We start from the raw sequence: 19,525 nt of genomic DNA on the forward strand, positions 1-19,525 counted from the left end.
AATGCCATCAGTGAGTTACAGTAATCAGTTGAGTAAAAATGTGGAGGAAGAGAGTCCGGTGGGCGGAGGGTGTTGGTGACCAGTGAGAACAGTGCCCGACTGTTCCCATCGCCAGCACTGATTAATTCAGCATAGTATTGTGATTTTGCTGTGGAGAGAGAGTCCTTGTTAAACAGAATATGGCTGTGGTACATTTGCTTGTGAATAGTGAGACCAGTCTTCCTGTAGAGCTGTTCCAGTTGGCGTCCTGTGGCTTTGAGTTGGCGTAGATGGGGTGAAAACCAGGGGGCAGAGTGGCTGAAGGGTACAGTCCGGGTTTTTAATGGAGCAAGTGAGTCCAGTAGAGTGTGAAGACCATTATCATAATGACACACCAGTTCATCCGTAGAGGCAGGTGAGCTGATGTTGGGGAGAGTTTCCAAACCTGATGTGACGGCTCTTAGATTAATGTTTTTGATATTGCGATATGAGATGACATGTGGTGGTTTAGTTTTTGACAGTGTTAGTTTCGTGGTGAATGAAATTAACATATGGTCAGAAATGGGGAAATCATTTGCAGAGCAGTTAGTGACACCGGAGCAGCAAACCAAGTCCAAGAAATGTCTTTTTGAGTGTGTTGGGAGATTAATGTACTGTTGTAATCCAATACTGTCCAAGCATGAAGTGAAATCCTTAGTAAGAGGGTGGTTGATGTTTTCCATATGTATATTAATATATCCAAGCAGAATTATATTGGGGGAAAGGGAACAGATGTGAGTGAGGAATGTAGGAAAGTCATAAATAAAGTCCTTGTTGGGTTTAGGTGGGCGGTAAACAGTGGACACTGTAGTTTTTGTTGGACCATTTCTGTGTAGGACCACTGTTTCGAAAGATGCATACACTGGGACGGAGAAAGGTGAGACTTTCCACATCTTGTGGTAGATTATCGCAAGGACTCCTCCTCTGCCGGTGTGACATGGTTGACAAGTGTAAACAAACCCATGTGGAGTGGACTCGTTCAGTTGGGAAAAGTCATTGGGTTGTTGCCATGTCTCTGTTAGACAGAGAAGGTCAAACTTACGGTCAAGGAGGAGGTTCCAAAGGAGTTGTCCTTTGCCCGTGAGAGAACGAATGTTGAATAGTCCAAAGTTGACATCGCTGTGGTCAGTGGCGGTGCTAACATTAGCTGACCTGGCCAAGTTGGCTAATACACTGCGGTCAACGGTCCGACCGGAATTCCTCGGTGGATGACGGGTTGTGGACCAGATGGAATTTATGGCAGTGGAGTCATTGATGTGGAAGCTCTGACGGGATCCGCGGTGGATGTATTTCTGATGGGGAATGCGAGCGATGTCCGGGAAGAGGTGAAGTATCAGTGGCAGGTCAGGCAGGTGAAACTGTAGCAGGAGCAGCTCAGCAGCCATGTAGTGGAGTAACTGGGGATTCCAACCAAAAGCATCATGGCCATCTGCGGGTGCTCTGATCGCTCTGACATCGCTCACACAACCAGCTCCAGTAGGTGCTTGCAGCAGCCGAAGGGGTGGGGCCGGGCGCTGCAGATGTGTCCATCTAGGCTGACCGGCTGTGCACTTTACAAGGATGAACAAACATACTATCATTCATGTCATCACTATGTATAATTCATGACTTTCATTACACAATTAAAATAATGCTAATAAACACAGTCATATAGCCTTTATGGGTCTTTTATTATTATGATTTTACACTCCTACTGGCAGGTAGGACCACTGAGAAATGTAATTGGTGGTAAATAAGCTTGAGCTTATTTGGAGGGAAAAAAGCGTAGCCAATATATATAGCATGCACATCTTCGGTTTCCTCTTTCACCATGGATCGCACTTTCGGAAGCCTCCTTTGTATTGCATCGGCGTATTTGCTGAGGAAACGCAGTGCCCGGAGCAGTCGCTCCATCTGTGGCCACAGAATCCTGCAAACCCAGCAGCTCCACAGGGAATTTCACCAGCTGGTACAGGAGTTATGTTTCTCTTCCATATTCGTCCTCTCTTTCAATTTTTCCCGGCCTCGCCTTGAGAATCTCGGTCTGCAATTGGCTGCTGCTTCAGCAGCGGCACTGCTCATTTGCATAAAGTTCAGCTTCTCTCAACTTCTACTTGACGCTCTGGTCGCTGGCATCGCGCCACTCGCTGCAGTCGACGCACCTGACGCCCTTTGTCGCCAGCTTGCATTGAAAATGAATGGTTGTCGGCTGTTGAAGCTTTTGGTGGGAATCCACGGTAAGGCTCCAGATGGATTTGATATAATGGACAGGACAGTCCAGACGAGCATGAAACTCACAGCCAGTCGGTTAATCCACATGATGAACAGATGAATGTTGTACCAGCAGGTAGCAGCAACCAGGTGAGGAGTGGAAGCCTGCCAACACTCCACAGGTAAACAGTTAACAGACTCACTACTGAAATGTCCGATCGTTTTGAAAGTATGACGAGGTCACAATAACAACTTTGCCATGTGTAGCAGGGCCCCTTTAAATTCCGGCCACTCTCATTTTGCCCTGCCTAGTCCTGTTATTTTACCTGGCTGGTCACCTCTCCCCCAGGCCTTGCCATATAAGGAATACACTGTAGCGTGAGTTGACTGTGCTGCCGTTTTCCGCAGCTTAAATACGAGATGGGTTTTACAATGAAAGAACGCTGTCTTCCTGCTAAGCTGGGTGCTGTGTTGTTGCCGTCGGTCCTCAGAACCTTTTCGCTGGTCTTGTACAATAATCCACGGGTAGATGGGGGTTGCATTCCCCTACCTGAGGTACAGAGTCCCAGGGACTAAGCGTGTGTGGTGTGTGACAGGTTAAATCCCTCCTGTAGAGGTGTCCGAACTGCAATACAGAGCTTCACGAATACTGGTTGCAGACGTTTTGAGGAAGTCTGTTGCTGTTTTGCCTTTAGTACTGTTTAAGCTCGACTTTTAGCTTAAAGTGTTTTTGTATTTGTTTCCTCTGCCCTGCTGACTTGTACTGTGTCAGGGTCATTTTCTTGTTTATTGACCATAAGATTGTGAGACGGACCTACTGTAATCCCATGTTTAATGCTGTCTCTGTGCTTGCTGTTTTATAGTTTTCTTACCTGGACTGTACTGCTGGGGGTGCTGGTTGGTTGGTGTTGCACACTTGCATGCAGATAAGTATTGCACTACACTTAGGGGTGTTGGTTTGCCGTGCTTGTGTGTGTGTGTTTGTAGTTTGCTGTGTGATTAAGGCGGGATCACGTGGTGGCCTAGAGTAGGAGTACCTGCTGGTCCCCCTCAGTCAGTCTTGTTATTCAAACCTCATGTTTTTTCTTTTTAATAACTATTGTCTCATCCTTTTTGCAGCACAGTTGTCCAGAGCCAGCATAGCATTGAGGATTGTTAACATACTTGTTTCACATTTTTAACTTGAACTCATATAAATTGATATAGGCCTATTTTAATTGTGAAATAAACGTCTCTACATTTTGAATCTTGAAGCCACATCTCTCATTTTGTTACACTTATCTGTGTGTGTACCTGTATTTTAAAATTGGTATTATAAGGGAACCCAGGCTAGGAAAAGCTTAAAGTGCCTTATCCACCTTAGTCAGGTCACACATGCTTATCTTGAGAATAGAGTCTATTTTAAAGTCCAGATGTCAGTTTAAAAAGACATAAAAAGCCGGAGAGCAGTGGCAGCTACACGCGCCAGCGTTCACTCAGACCGGAGGGGGAGTGACTTGAACATCTGATGAAAACATCCGAAAAATCGACCCATTACGGACAGGTATGTTTTGATTGAGCACTGCACTTGTCTTTATTGAAGGGTGTCATTAATGTTACGTTAACTGGTGAGAAATCATCACCACTGATTACTAGTGTACCTGGTCTGACTGCATCCTCACAGCTTGGCACATCGCAGTACTCCCAGCGGCTGTCAGGGTCAGTAGTGTAACACCAGGGTCTCCTCTCATTGTCAGGGTTACGACAGTAGTTGTTAACCAGGCCTCTGACAAACAACAGACAGCAATAATGATAAAGACACCAAACAATGAAGGCAACATGCCATAGGTCCCTCTTTTATCAAGAACAACATTTTTCAGTAACAGTAGCTCTTACTTTCCGGGATTGTTGCCTGGCGTACGGTCGTGTTGGTGTGGCGTCTGAGCCGACCAGCTCTGGCATATTTTGCCAGATTCAGTTACAGCAGTGGTGCCTCGGTATGCTTCACCTTTACCGGTGAAACAGGTCTGATCTGGGATGACGGTGGGAGGCTTGGATGCTGAGCACAGAAGATGAGATGGATTGGTTATAGAACTCAAAGAAAATACAAGTAAAGTAGTGGTGCTTTAAATGATGTCAAATTACAAAATGAAACTGACTGAACAGCTGCTGTAACAGCCATTCATATACTTATATGTATATATATATATATATATATATATATATATTTACATATACATATATATATATACAGTACAGGCCAAAAGTTTGGACACACCTTCTCATTCAATGCGTTTTCTTTATTTTCATGACTATTTACATTGTAGATTCTCACTGAAGGCATCAAAACTATGAATGAACACATGTGGAGTTATGTACTTAACAAAAAAAGGTGAAATAACTGAAAACATGTTTTATATTCTAGTTTCTTCAAAATAGCCACCCTTTGCTCTGATTACTGCTTTGCACGCTCTTGGCATTCTCTCGATGAGCTTCAAGAGGTAGTCACCTGAAATGGTTTCCACTTCACAGGTGTGCCTTACCAGGGTTAATTAGTGGAATTTCTTGCTTTATCAATGGGGTTGGGACCATCAGTTGTGTTGTGCAGAAGTCAGGTTAATACACAGCCGACAGCCCTATTGGACAACTGTTAAAATTCATATTATGGCAAGAACCAATCAGCTAACTAAAGAAAAACGAGTGGCCATCATTACTTTAAGAAATGAAGGTCAGTCAGTCCGGAAAATTGCAAAAACTTTAAATGTGTCCCAAGTGGAGTCGCAAAAACCATCAAGCGCTACAACGAAACTGGCACACATGAGGACCGACCCAGGAAAGGAAGACCAAGAGTCACCTCTGCTTCTGAGGATAAGTTCATCCGAGTCACCAGCCTCAGAAATCGCAAGTTAACAGCAGCTCAGATCAGAGACCAGATGAATGCCACACAGAGTTCTAGCAGCAGACCCATCTCTAGAACAACTGTTAAGAGGAGACTGCGCCAATCAGGCCTTCATGGTCAAATAGCTGCTAGGAAACCACTGCTTAGGAGAGGCAACAAGCAGAAGAGATTTGTTTGGGCCAAGAAACACAAGGAATGGACATTAGACCAGTGGAAATCTGTGCTTTGGTCTGATGAGTCCAAATTTGAGATCTTTGGTTCCAACCGCCGTGTCTTTGTTAGACGCAGAAAAGGTGAACGGATGGATTCCACATGCCTGGTTCCCACTGTGAAGCATGGAGGAGGAGGTGTGATGGTGTGGGGGTGTTTTGCTGGTGACACTGTTGGGGATTTATTCAAAATTGAAGGCACACTGAACCAGCATGGCTACCACAGCATCCTGCAGCGACATGCCATCCCATCCGGTTTGCGTTTAGTTGGACGATCATTTATTTTTCAACAGGACAATGACCCCAAACACACCTCCAGGCTGTGTAAGGGCTATTTGACCAAGAAGGAGAGTGATGGAGTGCTGCGGCAGATGACCTGGCCTCCACAGTCACCGGACCTGAACCCAATCGAGATGGTTTGGGGTGAGCTGGACCGCAGAGTGAAGGCAAAGGGGCCAACAAGTGCTAAACACCTCTGGGAACTCCTTCAAGACTGTTGGAAAACCATTTCAGGTGACTACCTCTTGAAGCTCATGGAGAGAATGCCAAGAGTGTGCAAAGCAGTAATCAGAGCAAAGGGTGGCTATTTTGAAGAAACTAGAATATAAAACATGTTTTCAGTTATTTCACCTTTTTTTGTTAAGTACATAACTCCACATGTGTTCATTCATAGTTTTGATGCCTTCAGTGAGAATCTACAATGTAAATAGTCATGAAAATAAAGAAAACGCATTGAATGAGAAGGTGTGTCCAAACTTTTGGCCTGTACTGTACATATAAATGTAACAGGGTCATTTATACAGCAGGAATATGTGTAACAAAGTTGAATGTCCATTTGTAATAAGTATTATAATTCCACAACATTTGTTTCAGTTGTTATTACTTGACATGCTTAGGCCTCCGTACTCAATATTTGGAGTGTTTGATAACCAGTTTTTGGACCCCTACGTTCACCTTTGGGGGTACCCCACCTATAAAGGGGTGTCTCCCTCCTTACCTCTCCACTTTTGCTGTTGTGCTGCATGGGAGAGGTAAGTCACATTGCTCTTACAGTAATTTCCGTGTTTTAGCACTGTTAGCGGTTTGTAAGTCCATTTCATGCTAACACTATCTTGTGTCGCTTAATTTGTGTAAGGGCTGGAGCTGGAGCAGTGGTGCCTCATTAGGCTTCACCTTTACTGGTGAAACAGGTCAGATGTGGGATGAGGGTGGGAGGCTTGGATGCTGAGCACAGAAGATGAGATGGATTGGTTACAGAACTCAAAGAAAATAAAAGTAAAGTAGTGGTGCTTTAAATAATGTCAAATTGCAAAATGAAACTGACTGTGAAAATAGTAATTACTAAATGGCTATAGCTAACTACTGTATATAGCTATATGTGTGTGCATATACTGTATATACAGTATATATATATATATATATATATATATATATATTTAGACCATCACTGACACCATCAAGCTGATTCACAGTACAGTCCTGGAGATGCTTGGATACAAGATAGGCATAGTACATAAAAACCAGTACCCTCTGTGGAAGAGATGGCTGGCGGCCAAGATAAGGAGAGAGACACACAAAGGATTTGGCAGGAACACCAGAGAAGTCAAGCACCAGCTACTGGTCAACAGAGCAATCGCCTGAGACTGCAAGAGCAGAAAGACCAACCTCTGCACAGCATGGATTGACTACAAGAAAGCCTACGACTTGGTGCCACACACATAGATACTGGAATGACTGGAACTATACAAGATCAACAGGACACTAACGGCCTTCATAAAGAACTCCATGGAAATGTGGAAGATGAACCTGGAGGCCAACTCAAAGCCCACTGCCCAAGTCATCATCAAATGGGGCACATACCAACGGGATGCACTGTTACCACTGCTGTTCTGCATAGACCTGATTCCCCTCAGTCAGATCATCAGGAAGACTTGCTATGGATACTGATTCCAAAGTGGGGTTAACAATACACCACCTGCTCTACATGGATGACATCAAGCTCTACGAACAGAATGAGCGAGAAATCGACTCACTGATCCACACCACCAGGATCTACAGCAAGGACATGGGGATGGCATTCGGATTAGACAAGTGTGATCAAATGGTATCAAAGAGAGGCAAGATGATCAGAACTGAAGGAGCTGACCTACCAGAGGGCAACATAGGAGATATCCAGGACAGCTACAAGTACCGTGGGATCTAACAGGCTAATGGAATCATGAGGAGGCCGCAAGGAAGTCGACCACAACCAAATACCTCCAGAGAGTAAGGCAAGTCCTGAGAAGTCAGCTGAATGGTCAGAACAATGTCCGAGCCATCAACATGTACGGACTGCCAGTCATCAGATACCCAGCTGGGATCATAAGCTGGCCAAAGGAGGAGATAGAAGCCACAGATATCGAGACAAGAAAGCTCCTCACCATGCATGGAGGGTTCCACCCCAAGTCCAGCACCCTGAGGCTATACACAAATTGGAAAGGGGGGGGGGGGGGGGCTGAGGACTAATGAGCATCAGATCCAGGATGAAACATCCAAAATCCAGAAGTACATCAAGGAGATGGCCCCAAAAGATGAGCTGCTAAGTGAATGCCTTAGACAACAGAAACCTGGTGAGAGCAAAGAGGTGGAGGAGCAAATAACATGGAGGGACAAGCCCCTACATGGTACATAGGAACGTCAGATAGAGGAAGTGGCCGATATCAGGAAGACCTACCAGTGGCTGGAGAATGCTGGACTGACAGACAGCACGGAGGCACTAATCATAGCAGCACAAGAACAGGCCCTAAGCACAAGGGCCATAGAGGCCAGGGTCTACCACAGCAGATCAGACCCAAGGTGCAGGCTGTGCAAAGATGCCCCTGAGATGGTCCAGCACATTGTGGCAGGGTGCAAGATGCAGGCAGGATCAGTGTACATCGAGAGGCACAAACAAGTGGCTGGGATAGTGTACAGGAACATCCGTCCCCAGTATGGACTTGAAGTACCCAAATACCGATGGAAGACACCACCAAAGGTGGTTGAGAACAACAGGGCTAAGATCTTGTGGGACTTAAGGTTCCAGACTGACAAACAGCTGCTTGCTACCCAACCGGACATAGTGGTGGTTAAGAAACACCAGAAGAGGGCAGTGGTGGTAGATGGTGCGCTACCAGCCGACAGTAACATCAAAAAGAAGGAACACGAAAAGGTGGAGAGGGATCAAGGGTTGAAAGAACAGCTGGAACAGATGTGCAAGGTCAACGTTGACGTGGTCCCCATGGTAGTAGGAGCACTCGGGGCAGTGACCCCCAGACTGGGAGAGTGGCTCCGGCAGATTCCAGGAACAACATCTGAAGCCTCAGTGCAGAAGTGTGCAGTCCTAGGAACAGCTAAGATACCGTGCAGAACCCTCTGACTCCCAGGCCTCTGGTTGGTAAAGGACCCCAGCTTGAGGATGATACAGATACCACCCGAAGAGGGTGAGAGGGTGATTTTATATACACCAATCAACCAAAACATTAAAACCACTGACAGGTGAGTTGAATAACTTTTATTATTTTGTTCCAATACATTGTTCTGCTGGGAAACCTTTGGTTCTGGCATTCATGTTGATACCACCTGACATGTTCCACCCACTCAAACACAGTTGCAGACCAAGTACCCCCCTTCATGGCAACAGTACTCCCCAATGGCAGTGGCCCCCCAGCAGGACAATGCACCATGCCACAATGCATACATTGCTCAGGATTGGCCCAAGGAATGTGACAAAGACCTCAAAGTGTCAACCTGGCCTCCAAACTCCCCAGATCCCAATCTGAATGAGCATCTGTGGCATATGCCATATACCCACCTCACAACCCACTGGACTAAATGTGTAGTAGCCTAAATTCATTCTGATTTCATTCATATGTGGATGGTAATTTAAGTTCATATTTTCTGGTGATAATTTATGTTTATTCTGACAAAAATTACTATTTCAGGTTAAAATATTTACAGCTCATATATACAGAGTAGTAAGTTCATGGTTTAATTCCTTACATTTAAAAATATGTGTATGGTTAAGTTAAAGGGTTAAAAATTCTCAATTGTAAGGTTTTGTGTGATATTAGTGAGTATACTGAGGCTCTCTAGTAAGTTTGCATATTTAATTGCCTGTTAAAACTTATCTTATCTTATCTTAACTTATCTTACTTTATTATACTTGAAGTATCGTGGTGGGTGTGGTTACCACATGAGACAGGCAGTCAGGCAAGTGGAGTGGAGCCACACAGTTTTTTGACCTCGTTATTCTTGTCATTATCTTATTCTCTTTTTTGTTTTCGTGTGGATAACCTTTGTACCGTGGTTTATTTTTTGAAGTAAACAGTTGAACTGAATCAAGAGGATCCTGTGGAGTTTTTCGTATCATTTTTGTGGATTACAAGAGGGATATGAGAGCGTCAAGCTTAGGCTTCATTAACTAGGAGACTACACTAGTCAAAAAACTTGCTCTTTACGGATTGACACAACCTGGAACGGCCTGACTGAAAGCGGATCACAGGATAAGGAAGCAACACGGAGGCTTTGGGAAGATAAGGATAACGACCGACACGTTTCTGCTCGGCGACGGATCGTTAATTGATGCGGGTCTACAGAGGACGGCAGGCGCCGATGTACGTGAGTAACGAAAAGGAAAAAAGGATAGTTTCTCTGTCGAATGAGGTAGTGGAACGCTACGGTGCTGTTGACATTATTATTGATTAAAAGTGGAACTTTGCTCTATTATGGATGAACAAGAGAGTGGAAAACGAACAGTAAAAATGACTGAGAAGGCTGCTGAAGAGCGTAAGGCTAAACAAATCCAGGCACACAGGTCCAAGCTATCGCAGTTAACTAGCTTGAAGAGGCAAATCGAGCAATTAATGGAAGACGACACAAATGTTAACACTGTAAAAAATAAGCTTTGCGTTGACTTTAGTGGCTTACAGGAAGAATTTCAAGAGCTTAATTCTGGCATGCAGGAATTTTTGGATGAGGAGGAATATGTGGAAGATCAAAAGAGTTGGTTTGGTCCAAAAAATGACCTAATGGATGACTTCTTTTGGGGATGTGAAGGATGGATGAAAGATGTTTTGACACGTGCTGAGCAGGCTGAAGAGTGTGAGGGACATGTAGCACCTGCAGACAGTAGGTCTATGTCATCAGAGGTGGCCATTAGACGTCATGGTAGATCTTCATCACAATGTGGAAGCTCAGTCTCGTCATCTTCTTCAGTCAGATTAAAGGCGGAAATGGAGCGGGCCTCATTAAAGGCAAAGGCAGCAGCTTTAAAGGAAAAGTTGGCCATAGAAAAGGAAGAAGCAGAGTGGCATGCAGAGAAAAAATACAGGGAGGTTCAACTGCAGGCTGAAGAAAAACAACGAGAAGCAGAGTTTGAAGCCCAGCAAAAGAGGATAGAAGCTGCAATAAAGGCTAGGAAGGAAATGCATGCAATGCAGACAGCGCTTGCTGAGTCTGATGCCAAGATGGAAGTTTTGCAGAAATATGAAAGCGCACAAGAGGACAATAGCATCACTCAGGCTGATCAGAAGGACAGTAAGGCAGATACAAAACTTACCATGCAGCTACCATCACAGGACACCTTTAAAGCATCCAGCTTTAAATACAATGCTCCACCAGCAACAGTTCAAATGGCCACATCTGCACCAAAGACTGAAATCAAAGACCAGCAAGGGACAGTGCTTGAAGGGCTTTGCCAAGCTATCTCTCAGCAAGCCAACATTACAGAGTATCTTGTGAAGAATCACAAAGCATCTCTACTTCCAGATCTCATGGTACCAATATTCAAAGGAGACCCATTGGAATACTAATCTTTTATTGGAGCCATTGAACATGGAATTGAAAGCCGCACTGATAACAATCGTGATCGCCTTCAGTTTTTGCTACAGTATACAAGTGGACAGCCACATGAGCTGGTTAAGAGCTGCATCCACATGGAACCTTCAGCAGGATATACTAAAGCAAAACAGATGTTAAAGGAGTTCTTCGGTGATGACTTCAGGATCGCAGAGGCCTACATTAAGGAGGCTCTGGATTGGCCGACGATCAAGCCAGAAGACGGTCTTGCTCTTCAGTCTTTTGCATTGTTCCTCACGGGCTGCTCTAACACTATGACTGATATTAGCTACATGGAAGACTTGGACAACACAGCTAATATAAAGGCGCTGGCAAACAAACTTCCATACAAGCTCAAAGAGTCTTGGAGAAGGTCTGCATGTGACCTGCAAGAAAGGACAAAGAAGAGAGTTAAGTTTAAGGACTTCGTTGACTTTGTGAACCAGCAAGTTAAGTATCTCTTGCACCCACTCTATGGAAATATAAAGGACACCACCATAAGCACGAAAGATCCTGTAAAACAAAAACAAAAACAACAATGCACAGAGACACGTAAACCAAAGAAGGTGTTCACAACAGCTGTTGTGCCCCCCAAGGCGGAAAACGACAAACACACAACATCAAAAACACAACCTGTATCAGTGGATGCTAGCAGCAAACCTTGTGTTTATTGTAGTGGAGAACAACACAGCCTCACAGTCTGCAAAAAATTCAAGAGCAAGCTACATAAAGACAAGATCGATTTCTTGAGGAGCAAAGGTTTGTGTTTTGCATGTCTGAAGCATGGTCATATGAGTAGCAGCTGCAAACAGAAGCTTCAGTGTCAAGAATGCTCTAAACTACATCCCACACTTTTGCATATTACAAACAAAGACTCTGAGGAAGACTCAACAGAGGAAAGTTGTGAACAGCAATCTGTATCAAGTGCTCTTGTACAAACAGCCGAAACCTTTGGTGTCACTGGGGCCGGTAAGGAAGATTGTGTTCTTTCGATCATTCCAGTGTGCGTCAAGGCACAAACCAAGACAGTGACCACGTATGCGTTCCTGGATCCAGGAAGCTCAGCTTCTTTTGCTACAGAGTCGCTGATAAACCAGCTGAACATGAATGGACGCAACATCAGCATCTCGTTACGAACAATGGGGAATGAATCAGTTGTGAACACACACATTGTGACTGGTCTAGAGATCAGTAGCTTGCACGGCAACCAGTTTGTGGAACTCTCTGAGGTTTATTCACAGAAAGACATTCCTGTAACTAAGGACAATATTCCCTGTCAAGAGGATATTGATGGTTGGCCACACCTAAAGGAGGTGAGAATTCCCACTATCCAATCAGAGGTTGGATTGCTCATAGGAGCAAACGTTCCCAAGGCTATGGAACCGCTGCAAGTGGTTAACAGTGTGGACAATGGACCATACGCCGTGAGAACTATCCTAGGTTGGACAGTGAATGGACCACTCAGAGGTGGAAGCGTCATAGTGGAGACGAACGCACTGACAGGAATCACTGCAAACCGAATCTCAGTGGCTAAGCTAGAAGAGCTCTGGCAACTGCAGTTCAAGCAGGACTTTCCTGATGCTGGACAAAATGAAGACATTGAGATGTCTAAGGAAGACCATCAGTTTATTGACATGGTGTCACAATCTGTGAAACTAGTGGATGGTCATTACAGTGTTTGCCTTCCAGTGAGGAAGAAGTCTTTGCATATGCCAAATAACAGGGCAGTTGCAGAGCAATGTGCGTTGAACTTACGCAGAAGATTCTCAAGAGACATCAAGTTTCATGGAGAATATGTTGCATTTATGGATGATCTTCTCAAGAAAGGCTACGCAGTGAAGCTTGATGGTGCTGCATGTGAGTCTACAGAGGGGAAGACGTGGTATCTGCCTCACCACGGAGTCAGACATCCAACAAAACAGAAACTGCGGGTCGTCTTTGACTGCGGAGCAAGCTTTCAAGGAATGGCATTGAACCAACAGCTCCTTCGGGGGCCGGACCTTACAAGCTCTCTAGTGGGTGTCCTCATGAGGTTCCGTCAGGAGACCGTGGCGGTCATGGCCGACGTCGAGGCCATGTTCCACCAAGTCAGAGTTAGGAGTGAAGACACAGATCTCCTCAGGTTTTTCTGGTGGCCTAAGGGGAACTATGACCTAGACCTCGCTGAACACAAGATGTTGGTGCATATCTTCGGTGCAACATCGTCACCAAGTGTTGCAACCTTTGCGCTTCAAAAATGCAACGGACTTTGCCGACGAGTTTGGTCAGGAGACGGCTGAGACAGTCAAGAACAATTTTTACGTAGATGACTGTCTTAAGTCAGCTTCTGATGAAGATACAGCCATCACGCTGTGTGCTAAGTTGCGGAGCATGTTGGCAAAGGGTGGATTTCGACTGACAAAGTGGTCAAGCAACAGCAGGAAACTGCTCAACTCAATCCCAGAGAAGGAGAGAGCACAGGGGTTTCAAGATCTGGACTTGGATGAGGACAGTCTGCCAACGGAGAGAGCATTGGGCATCCAGTGGTGCGCTGAATCAGATCAGTTCAGGTTCAAGATCAACATAAAGGATCGACCACACACTAGGAGAGGTCTGCTTTCCCTGGTCAGCTCCATCTTTGACCCGTTGGGGTTTCTCGCTCCAGTAGTACTTCCCGCAAAAAGGATCCTACAGGATTTGTGTCGGCAGAAGTATAGCTGGGACGAAGATCTGCCAGACAGTGTTGTTAAAATCTGGAAAAAATGGATTTCAAGTCTGCCTCAGCTTGAGAAATTTGGAGTCAATCGATGTGTCAAGTCAAAACAGTTTGGTTCACCAGTCTACGCACAGCTTCATCACTTTGCTGATGCGAGTGAAGACGCCTATGGAACAACAAGCTACCTGCTGCTGAGATCAGAAACCGGTGAAGCTCAATGCACCTTGATCATGGCCAAGGCGAGGGTAGCGCCCTTGAAGTCTCCAACTATCCCAAGAATGGAATTGACAGCGGCCACAGTTGCAACTAAGATGGACAAACTTCTGAGGAAAGAGCTGGAGCTGGAGCTTGATGAATCTGTCTTTTGGACAGACAGCACGGCTGTGCTAAAGTACCTCAACAGTGAAAGTACCAGATTCAAGACGTTTGTCGCAAATAGGGTCTCAGCAATCCTGGAGCAGTCGCAGACATCGCAATAGAGGTACATCAACACCGCTCTGAACCCCGCTGATCATGTCTCAAGAGGACAGACTGTGGAAGCATTTTTGAAAAACGAGAGCTGGCTTTCAGGACCAAGTTACTTGCTCAGCTCACAGGACCAGTGGCCCAAAAATCCAGATCCTGTTATGCTGGATATCGATGACCCAGAAGTCAAAAGAGTAACTCAAGTGCACATCATTCAAGCACAAGAGCCAAAGGACCTCATGGATCAGTGGATGAACCACTACTCTTCTTGGACAGCATTGAAACGCGCTGTAGCCTGGTTCCTGCAACTTAAGGAGTTGCTGAAAGAGCTTAAAGAAAAGAGAAAGGAGCTAAAGGCATCAGGAAGAGAAATCAAGATGGTTGAGTTCAAAAAAGCTTACAAAGGAAAGAACCAGACTTGTGACGACTTGGTCGCAGCAGAAGCAGAAATCGTAAAGTACTGTCAAAGGCAAAGTTTCACAGAAGATTTGGCTATGCTGAAGGAACATCAAAGAGTAAAGAAAAGTAGCTCACTATTTAAGTTAAATCCAGTGCTTGAAGATGGAGTTATGAGGGTCGGCGGGAGGTTAGGTCGCGCAGCAATGCCTGACGACGTCAAGCAGCAGGCCATCTTGCCTAAGGACTCTCATATATATATATATATATATATATATATATATACACACACACACATATATATATATATACACATATATATATATATATATGTATACATATATATGTGTATATATATATATATATATATATATATATATACACATATATATATATATGTGTGTGTGTGTGTGTGTGTATATATATATATATATATAGACACACATACACACACACACACACACTCACACGTACATAGCCTATACAGTAAATAGATATGAATGACAGTGGTGAGAAATCAACACCATTGATTACTGTTATACCTGGTCTGGCTGCATCCTCACAGCTCGGCACATCACAGTACTCCCAGCGGCTATCAGGGTCAGTAGTGTAACACCAGGGACTCCCCTCATTGTCAGGGTTACGACAGTAGTTGCTAACCAGGCCTCTGACAAACAACAGACAGTAATAATGATAAACACAGGCAAACCCAAAATCAAGGAAACATGCCATAGGTCCCTCTTTTATCAAGAACAACATTTTTCAGTTACAGTAGCTCTTACTTTCCGGGATTATTGTGTGGTGTGCGGTCGTGTTGGTGTGGTGTCTGAGCCGACCAGCTCTGGCATGTTTTGCCAGATTCAGTTACAGCAGTGGTGCCTCGGTATGCTTCACCTTTACCAGTGAAACAGGTCAGATGTAGGATGAGGGTGGGAGGCTTGGATGCTGAGCACAGAAGATGAGATGGATTGGTTACAGAGCTCAAAGAAAATACAAGTAAAGTGGTGGCATTTTGAATAATGTCAAATTACAAAATGAAACTGACTAAACAGCTGCTGTAACAGCCATTCATGTACAATATACATATGAATGTAACAAGGTCATTTATACAGCACGAATATGTGTAACGCAGTTGAATCTACATTTGTTTCAGTTGTTATTACTTGACATGCTTAGGCCTCAGCACTCAATATTTGCAGCGTTGATAACCAGTTTCTGTACCCCTGTGTTCAACTTTGGGGGTACCCCACCTATAAAGGGGTGTCTCCCTCTTTACCTCTCCCCTTTTGCTGTTGTGCTCCGTGGGAGAGGTAAGCCACATTGCTCTTACAGTAATTTCTGTGTTTTACCACTGTTATCTGTTCATAGGTCCATTTCATGCTTACACTTTGTCTCGCTTAATTTGTGTAGTGGCTGGAGTTTGCATGTTGTTTATGATGGAGGATTTTCGTTTTTTCCACCTGTTGTTAGGAATAAACAGAGATCGCCTCCAAATATATCCACAGTCTGGGCCTCTTTATATCTACACAACGCAGACATCAATAGAGTCCACTGGTTACATAAATGTAAATTAATACATACACACACACACACATTTACAGTGTATATATATACAGTCAGGTCCATAATTATTTGGACAATGATACAGTTGTCGTCATTTTGGCTCTGTACACCACCACAATGGGTTTTAAATGAAACAATGAATACCTGCTTAAAGTGCAGACTCTCAGCTTTCATTTAAGGCTTTTTTCAAAAATGTAGTATGAACCGTGTAGGAATTACAACCATTTCTTCACACAGTCCCCCGACTTTAAGGGCTCATAAGTATTTGGACAAACTAACATAATCATCAATTAAACAGTCAGTTTTAATACTTGGTTGCAAATCCTTTACAGTCAATGACTGCCTGAAGTGTTGGACACATAGACATCATCAGATGCTGGGTTTCTTCCCTGGTGATGCTCTGCCAGCCCTTTACTGCAGCTGTCTGCACTTCCTGCTTGTGTTTTGGGTGTTTTGCCCTCAGTTTTGGCTTCAGCAAGAGAAACGCATGCTCAGTTGGATTCAGGTCAGATGATATGACTTGGCCATTGCAGAACATTCCACTTCTTTGCCTTAAAAATGTCTTTGGTTGCTTTTGCAATATGCTTCAGGTCAATGTCCATCTGCACTGTGAAGCATCGTCCAATGAGTTTTGAAGCATTTGGTTGAATCTGAGCAGATAATGGTGCCCCAAACACTTCAGCTTTCATCCTGCTGCTCTTGTCAGCAGTCACATCATCAATACATACAAGAGAACCAGTTCCACTGGCAGCCATACATGGCCATGACATAACAGTACCTCCACCATGCTTCACTGATGAGGTGGTGTGCTTTGGATCATGAGCAGTTCCTTCCCTTCTTTCTTCTCTTGTCTTCCCATCATTCTGGTAGTTGATCTTTGTTTTATCTGTCCATAGTATGCTGTTCCACAACTGTACAGGCTTTTTAGATGGTTTTTGACAAACTCTAATCTGGCCTTCCATTTTTAAGGCTAACCAATGGTTTGCATCTTGTGATAAACCCTCTGTATTTATTCTAGTGAAGTCTTGTCTTGCTTACAAGAGCAGCAGGATGAAAGCTGAAGTGTTTGGGGCTACATTATCTGCTCAGATTCAATTAAATGTTTCAAAACTCATTGGACGATGCTTCACAGTGCAGATGGACATTGACCTGAAGCATATTGCAAAAGCAACCAAAGACATTTTTAAGGCAAAGAAGTGGAATGTTCTGCAATGGCCAAGTCATATCATCTGACCTGAATCCAACTGAGCATGCGTTTCTCTTGCTGAAGCCAAAACTGAAGGCAAAACACCCAAAACACAAGCAGGAAGTGCAGATGGCTGCAGTAAAGGGCTGGCAGAGCATCACCAGGGAAGAAACCCAGCATCTGGTGATGTCTATGTGTCCAACACTTCAGGCAGTCATTGACTGTAAAGGATTTGCAACCAAGTATTAAAACTGACTGTTTAATTGATGATTATGTTAGTTTGTCCAAATACTTATGAGCCCTTAAAGTCGGGGGACTGTGTGAAGAAATGGTTGTAATTCCTACACGGTTCATACTACATTTTTGAAAAAAACCTTAAATGAAAGCTGAGAGTCTGCACTTTAAGCAGGTATTCATTGTTTCATTTAAAACCCATTGTGGTGGTGTACAGAGCCAAAATGACGACAACTGTATCATTGTCCAAATAATTATGGACCTGACTGTATATACACACACACACACTTACAGTGTATATATATATATATATATATATATATATACAGTACAGGCCAAAAGTTTGGACACACCTTCTCATTCAATGCGTTTTCTTTATTTTCATGACTATTTACATTGTAGATTCTCACTGAAGGCATCAAAACTATGAATGAACACATGTGGAGTTATGTACTTAACAAAAAAAGGTGAAATAACTGAAAACATGTTTTATATTCTAGTTTCTTCAAAATAGCCACCCTTTGCTCTGATTACTGCTTTGCACACTCTTGGCATTCTCTCCATGAGCTTCAAGAGGTAGTCACCTGAAATGGTTTTCCAACAGTCTTGAAGGAGTTCCCAGAGGTGTTTAGCACTTGTTGGCCCCTTTGCCTTCACTCTGCGGTCCAGCTCACCCCAAACCATCTCAATTGGGTTCAGGTCCGGTGACTGTGGAGGCCAGGTCATCTGCCGCAGCACTCCATCACTCTCCTTCTTGGTCAAATAGCCCTTACACAGCCTGGAGGTGTGTTTGGGGTCATTGTCCTGTTGAAAAATAAATGATCGTCCAACTAAACGCAAACCGGATGGGATGGCATGTCGCTGCAGGATGCTGTGGTAGCCATGCTGGTTCAGTGTGCCTTCAATTTTGAATAAATCCCCAACAGTGTCACCAGCAAAACACCCCCACACCATCACACCTCCTCCTCCATGCTTCACAGTGGGAACCAGGCATGTGGAATCCATCTGTTCACCTTTTCTGCGTCTCACAAAGACACGGCGGTCGGAACCAAAAATCTCAAATTTGGACTCATCAGACCAAAGCACAGATTTCCACTGGTCTAATGTCCATTCCTTGTGTTTCTTGGCCCAAACAAATCTCTTCTGCTTGTTGCCTCTCCTTAGCAGTGGTTTCCTAGCAGCTATTTGACCATGAAGGCCTGATTGGCGCAGTCTCCTCTTAACAGTTGTTCTAGAGATGGGTCTGCTGCTAGAACTCTGTGTGGCATTCATCTGGTCTCTGATCTGAGCTGCTGTTAACTTGCGATTTCTGAGGCTGGTGACTCGGATGAACTTATCCTCAGAAGCAGAGGTGACTCTTGGTCTTCCTTTCCTGGGTCGGTCCTCATGTGTGCCAGTTTCATTGCAGCGCTTGATGGTTTTTGCGACTCCACTTGGGGACACATTTAAAGTTTTTGCAATTTTCCGGACTGACTGACCTTCATTTCTTAAAGTAATGATGGCCACTCATTTTTCTTTAGTTAGCTGATTGGTTCTTGCCATAATATGAATTTTAACAGTTGTCCAATAGGGCTGTCGGCTGTGTATTAACCTGACTTCTGCACAACACAATTGATGGTCCCAACCCCATTGATAAAGCAAGAAATTCCACTAATTAACCCTGATAAGGCACACCTGTGAAGTGGAAACCATTTCAGGTGACTACCTCTTGAAGCTCATCGAGAGAATGCCAAGAGTATGCAAAGCAGTAATCAGAGCAAAGGGTGGCTATTTTGAAGAAACTAGAATATAAAACATGTTTTCAGTTATTTCACCTTTTTTTGTTAAGTACATAACTC

The 19,525-nt window shown here is 44.2% G+C and overlaps 1 protein-coding gene and 2 pseudogenes across 8 annotated transcripts in view; 2 read left to right on the forward strand and 1 right to left on the reverse strand.

The window, feature by feature from the left end:
• Positions 1 to 19,525, reverse strand: part of LOC117260087 (apolipoprotein(a)-like) — a 195,025-nt gene that overhangs the window by 162,900 nt on the left and 12,600 nt on the right. For 3 of the 8 annotated variants that reach the window (XM_078167076.1, XM_078167075.1, XM_078167072.1), the window contains 4 exons: positions 15,487 to 15,649; positions 15,247 to 15,371; positions 4,084 to 4,246; positions 3,849 to 3,973 (listed from right to left, as the gene is read on the reverse strand). The exons of 2 other annotated variants lie outside the window; for them this stretch is intronic. In XM_078167076.1, the coding sequence (XP_078023202.1) occupies positions 3,849 to 3,973; positions 4,084 to 4,246; positions 15,247 to 15,371; positions 15,487 to 15,649 (576 nt within the window). The remainder of the gene's footprint in view (positions 1 to 3,848; positions 3,974 to 4,083; positions 4,247 to 15,246; positions 15,372 to 15,486; positions 15,650 to 19,525) is intronic. 3 more of the 8 variants (XM_078167077.1, XM_078167078.1, XM_078167074.1) reach the window with 2 other exon arrangements.
• Positions 6,318 to 7,800, forward strand: LOC144462791 (uncharacterized; annotated as a pseudogene).
• LOC144462792 (uncharacterized) lies at positions 7,853 to 8,858 on the forward strand (annotated as a pseudogene).

Source organism: Epinephelus lanceolatus, chromosome 4 (genome assembly GCF_041903045.1).
Source record: "Epinephelus lanceolatus isolate andai-2023 chromosome 4, ASM4190304v1, whole genome shotgun sequence".
NCBI classification, from domain to species: domain Eukaryota; kingdom Metazoa; phylum Chordata; class Actinopteri; order Perciformes; family Serranidae; genus Epinephelus; species Epinephelus lanceolatus.